Consider the following 5,938-nt stretch of genomic DNA (forward strand, 5'->3'; position numbering starts at 1 on the left):
TCGCCTTGGCGTCCGTGTCGTCGCTCTTCCTGTTCTCGGTGCTGGTGTTCGTGGCGGTGCGGCTGTGCAGGCGGAGCCGGGCGGCGTCGGCGGGCCGCTGCCCGGTGCCCGAGGGCCACTTTCCGGGCCACCTGGTGGACGTCAGCGGCACGGGGACGCTGTCCCAGAGCTACCAGTATGAGGTGTGTCTGCGGGGAGGCTCGGGGACCAGCGAGTTCAAGTTCCTCAAACCGGCTGTCTCCAGCGTTCCTCCCCCGGAAGGTAAAATGGTGGAAAGCCACACCTTTCTGAATGGCTTAGAGTTCATTTAGGAGTTTGATTATTATGCAGAATTTTTATAGTGAGCCCTATTTCTTTGTGAAACAAATTCATTGTAATGTAAAATTCTTTGTTTAGGGTAAATTCATTTTACTTAAAAGTTTTCAGAAGATTTGATGAATCTTCTGTTACCTACCTTTTAAATATTAACTGTGAAAAAAACTATAAGGGAGCTAGGATTTGCTTAGTCATTTTTCTAACGTACAACCTCAAATAATTTATTCAAATATACAGCATTTTCCCTTCAAGCTTAGTGGCACACAGCTCATCATATTTTCTGGGTGTCTAAGGTGTAGATCCTCTCACTGAAACAGTTTTTAAATGTTTGATAGAGGAAAATGCATGGTATAAATAAAAACCATGCATGGTTTCTGACATGTATTTTATTTAGGTTTTTTAAAAAAGTATACTCAATCTTGCACAATCTTTCCAACCAAATATTTTTCTGAGTAATTCTTCTGCATTTAGGTATTTTTCTCTGTAAACATTTTGGAACTGTATATATTGCTGGAAGATGTATTAAAATAAATTTTAATGTTGTTTGGATTAAGATATATATCCAGCCCTCACTTCTTGTCTGAGAACTTCCCGGGACTTCCCAAGGGAGGTAATCACTATTGAGATGTTTATTAATGGGGCGCCTGGGTGGCACAGTCCGTTAAGCGTCTGACTTCAGCTCAGGACTTCAGCTCAGGTCAGGATCTCACGTTTGTGGGTTTGACGTTTGTGGATTTGAACCCCTCGTCAGGCTCTCAGAGCCTGGAGCCTGACAGCTTAGAGCCTGGAGTCGGTCTTTGGATTCTGTGTCTCCTCTCTCTCTGCCCCTCCCCTACTCATGCTCTGTTTCTCTCTGTCTCAATAATAAATAAACATAAACAAATTTTTAAAAAGATGTTTTTATTTTCTTTACCTCTGTTGGCCATTTTTGATGGTTTAGTAAGACTCCTGATTAAAGTAGGCATAGTCACATTCTCCAAGCCCCTAAATTTCTACTTATGATGTAGTTCATCTCTTTTTTCTTGATTGCTTGTAACTAGGAAATAAATATTAAGTATGGGCTGAGGTAGCCATGTTATACTTGTATAGGCTGGCAGCACACAGTGGTATGTAGAGAGGGAGGAAAGAAAGGAAGACTGGAAAGAAAATGAGAAGGAATAAGGGATTTGTGGAAGTAGAAGCCTAAGAAACAGAAGAGACTAATAAGCCGCTTGATTCTAGACCTGTCAGCTCATGATTTCAGTGTTCCTAAGTCCCCAATGTCTAATTGTCCTTCACCTTTACAGTGAAACTTCAGTTTCCTAATAATAAAATTCCTTTATTTAACCCGTTCAGGGGAGAAGGCATTTCTTGAAACAAAACTCTTTTGGAAAGATACCTGCAATCTTCAATATTCATTTCAACCATTTACCATAAAACCCAGCTCCTTTATTGCAGGCTTTTAATGTTAATTTAATCAATGAATGGAATAAAAATGTACAAACTTAGAGATAACTAATCTCTACTAGAGAATTTTGTTACAAAACTGTAACAATTGTTCATAAACAATTTTTGATATCTTTCAACCAAAAGATGCTACAAAATGTTATATGGACTATTTTGTTAACAGATACCCTCCTTTTTTAAAAATGTTTTATTTATTTTTGATACAGAGAGACAGAGCATGAGGGGGGAGGGGCAGAGAGAAAGGGAGGTACAGAATCCCAAGCAGGCTCCAGGCTCTGAGCTGTCAGCACAGAGCCCTATGTGGGGTGGGGCTCAAACCCAGGAACGTGAGATCATGACGAGTTGAAGTCAGAGGCTTAGCAGACTGAGCCAACCAGGTGCCCTCCTCCTTTTTTTTTTTTTTATGTGCTTCAGGATTCGTTTTTTAAAATACTTTTTTAACGTTTATTTTTGAGAGAGATAGAACAGATGTGGGGGAGAGCAGAGAGAGAGAAAGAGAGGAGATGCAGAATCTGAAGCAGGCTCCAGGCTCTGAGCTGTCCGCACATAGTCTGACACGGGATTCGAACTCATGAACCACAAGATCATGACCTGGGCCGAAGCTGAACGCTCAACCAACTGAGTCACCCAGGTGCCACTCAGGATTAGTTTTAAAAAGTAACACTGAGAATTTGTTATTGTTTGGATGTCTATACATCATACCTTCCTTAGCATCTTTTTCTTATAAAAATAAGTTCAATGTGAACATTATTATTTAATGTAAAATCTTCAGAATCCATAAATAATACAATTTATAGTTCATATGTGTTAATTCATGATTTCATTAGTAGTAATTTGATTGACATGTAGTCTATTACTAGAACTCTGATGAAACAAATTTCAAGCTTTCTGCCAAGTATATGGGCTTAAAATGTTCTTCCTAGAAGAGAAAATAATGAGAAAGTTTATCTGAGAGATGACAGATAGGAATTAAAAACTAATTTTGATCCATTCATTTACTGATATAGGTTCCAGCTTCTATCTGTTAATATATATTAAAGTGCATAGACATTAAGGGCACATTTTCTTGGACATTTGATTCTGTAATAAATAATTTGATCCATGACCAAGATCTTTCTATGAGGAAAATTATCTATCAGATTTTAATTGTCACCAGCATGTTCTCATATTTTGAATTTACATAATCGAATTTGCTTTGCTGTGTAGAGGAAAACATTATAAAATAGAATGCCAACTTGAGTGATTTTATACCTTAATAGAGTTAAACTAATATGCAACACAGTTTTTACACTTGGTCCATGCTGTTTTCCCACTTAGGCACATATTAGTGTACCAGAGTACATGACAGTGTCTATTATTGAAAAGTTATTAAAATTTTGGCTAAAGCTTGATGCAACTGGGGAGACGCAGATCCCCTATCTCAAGATGCTTTTCCCATCCATAGTACTCCGAAGTCATGCTAGGGTGCCAGAATCCCAAGCTGTTCACAGAGATATGTGAGTTACTTGCTAAAAATTAGTTGTGATCTTCCTTATTTGATATATTTTACCTGCTCTTTCAGATGAATCCAACTTATTTTCTTCTGCACTTTATTTATTGGTTTAACTTCAGCTCTTTATTTTTAAGATCTTCACTATGCTATTTTTCAAGATGTCAGTGAATCTCTGCTTCAACATGTGTCTTGCTTTTAGGAATAAATGTAGATGTCTTCACAAACTTTTTTGGACAATGCAACAAATCAATACAGCGTGCTCACAGACACTTTTTCTCCTTATATGATATTTACAAATAAATCATCCACAACACCTTCAACTTTCTTTTTTAATGTTTGTTTATTTTTGAGAGGAAGAGCGGGGGAGAGCCTGAGTGAGGCGGGCACAGAAGATACCAAGTGGCTCTGTGCTGACAGCAGACAGCAGAATGTGGGGCTGAGATCATGACCTGCGCCAAAGTCCAATGCTTAATCTACTGAGCCACCCAGTCACCCCTACACTTTCTTTTTTTTTTTTTAAGTTTATTTCTTTATTTTGAGAGAGAGAGCAAGGGCAGGTTAGGGACAGAGAGACAGAAAATCCCAAGCAGGCTCCACACCGTCAGCTCGCCTTATGCAGTGCAGGGCTGGATCCCACCATCTCTGAGATCATGACCTGAACAGAAATCAAGAGTCTGATGCCTAGCTTAACCCACTGAACCACCCAGGTGCATAATAAAGTTTTTATTCATTTTGCATAATAAACCAATTTTAGCTGGTCTATGACTTAAGCTTATATTTCTGAAACATGTGAATGAATCTTTTCATCTACTGTGCTGGCAGTGAGTTGAGATTGTGTATATTGTTTGCTTAGGAATATATTCGATAGTGACACCAATTTCTACTAATTTTCCCCCCACAGATTATACAATATAATAGACATTATATTGTAAACTCCATGAGGTCAGAGAAGGTATTTGTATTCCCAGCACTTAGTACACTATCTGACCTATAACATGACATCAGTAAATGTTTATTGAATAAACAAATACAGTTGGCTTTGTTCTTGCATCCTTTCCCATAGTGCCTGTCACCATTTCCACATTCATAACCTCACAGGAGAATACAAGTTATTTATAAACCATTCTGTATGTGATTTGTGGTTTTTTTGTGTGCATGTGCATAAATCAAAATGCGTGTGATACGTTTTGTGGCATTTTCAGCAAACTAGGTTTAAGTACAACACATGGTGGCGCTGTAAGCTAAGGCTGGGAATAGCAGACTGGCGGATGGTTACAGATCCGCGGATGGTCACTCTTGCAGCAGTCACACCCAGATCTAAGAGAAGAGAATTTACGGAATTAACCTTGCCGCAGGGATCGACTCCCAGAGCAGTTTGCCTAAAGGTTCAACAAGCACCCTGATTCTAAAGGCTTCTGGCGTTGGAGAAATGGAGGGTGAAGAAGACCGCTTTCCTAGAGTAAGGCAAGTTCTTCTCTTTGTTTTGTTGGTTCACACTTGCGCGGCGCGGAAAGATTATTTTATTGCAGAAGAAACAGAGAGTGGTTCTTTTGTGGCCAATCTAGCAAAGGATATAGGGCTAGGGGCAAGAGAGCTCTTTCAACGGAGGGCTCAGATAATTTTTAACAATGACAAAAAGCATTTTCAGCTGAACCTTCAGACTGGAGATTTAGAAGTAAATGAGAAACTGGATCGGGAAGAACTGTGTGGACCCACTGAACCTTGTGTACTGCAATTTCAAGTGTTACTGGAAGAACCTTTGGAGATATATAGGTATAAGCTTTTTGTCACTGATATAAATGACAATTCCCCTGTGTTCCCAGAGGCAGAAATGGATTTGAAAATCATGGAAAATACTCTTCCAGGAACTGTGTTTCATCTGAAAAATGCACAAGATTTGGATGTAGGTGTCAATAATGTTCAAAACTACACCATTTATCCCAACTCCCATTTCCACGTTCTCACTCGTAATAGCGGTGAAGGCAGAAAATACCCGGAACTGGTTCTGGACAAAGCCCTAGATCGAGAACAGCAGCCTGAGTTTAGATTAACTCTTATGGCAATAGATGGTGGGGCTCCTCCCAAAACTGGGACTGCCCTCGTCCTCATTGATGTCTTGGACATCAATGACAATGCCCCTGAGTTTGTGCAGCCACTCTATCATGTGCAGATCCTGGAAAACAGCCCCCTGGGATCTCTGATGGTCACTGTTTCAGCTAGAGATTTAGACACAGGAATAAACGGTGAAATAGTCTATTCATTTTTTTATGGCGATGAAGAGATTACTAGGACATTTGCACTTAATGAACTCACAGGAGAAATTAAAATAATTAGGAAATTAGACTTTGAAAAAATTAAGTCATATGAGCTGGATATTAAGGCTTCTGATGGGGCAGGTCTTTCCGGGAAATGCACTGTCATAATAGAGGTGGTAGATGTAAATGACAACACCCCAGAAATAACGGTGGCTTCCCTTGTAAGTTCCATCCCAGAAAATTCCCCTGAGACCATGATAGCTTTTTTCAGTATTCAAGACCGAGACTCTGGGGAAAATGGGAGGATGGTTTGTTCCATCCAGGAAGATGTTCCCTTCACTCTGAAACATTCCGTTGAGAATTTCTACAAGCTAGTAACAGAAGGAGTGCTAGACAGAGAGACAAGAGCCCAGTACAACATCACCATCAC

At 39.6% G+C, this 5,938-nt stretch overlaps 2 protein-coding genes across 2 annotated transcripts in view; both read left to right on the forward strand.

Annotated features, from left to right (window-relative positions):
* LOC115293413 (putative protocadherin beta-18) overlaps positions 1 to 3,671 on the forward strand; it is a 5,288-nt gene extending 1,617 nt beyond the window's left edge. The window contains exons 2-3 of the mRNA XM_029941200.1: positions 1 to 261; positions 3,453 to 3,671. Coding sequence (XP_029797060.1) covers positions 1 to 261; positions 3,453 to 3,553 — 362 coding nt within the window. The 3' untranslated portion in view covers positions 3,554 to 3,671. The remainder of the gene's footprint in view (positions 262 to 3,452) is intronic.
* Positions 3,672 to 4,682: 1,011 nt separating this feature from the next.
* On the forward strand, positions 4,683 to 5,936 carry LOC115293414 (protocadherin beta-15-like; the record flags this gene model as incomplete). Its single annotated transcript, XM_029941201.1, has 1 exon — positions 4,683 to 5,936. A coding segment is annotated over exon 1 (1,254 nt), but the record flags the coding sequence as incomplete, so codon positions are not given.
* Positions 5,937 to 5,938: the final 2 nt, after the last annotated feature.

Source organism: Suricata suricatta, chromosome 6 (genome assembly GCF_006229205.1).
Source record: "Suricata suricatta isolate VVHF042 chromosome 6, meerkat_22Aug2017_6uvM2_HiC, whole genome shotgun sequence".
Classification (NCBI taxonomy): Eukaryota; Metazoa; Chordata; class Mammalia; order Carnivora; family Herpestidae; genus Suricata; species Suricata suricatta.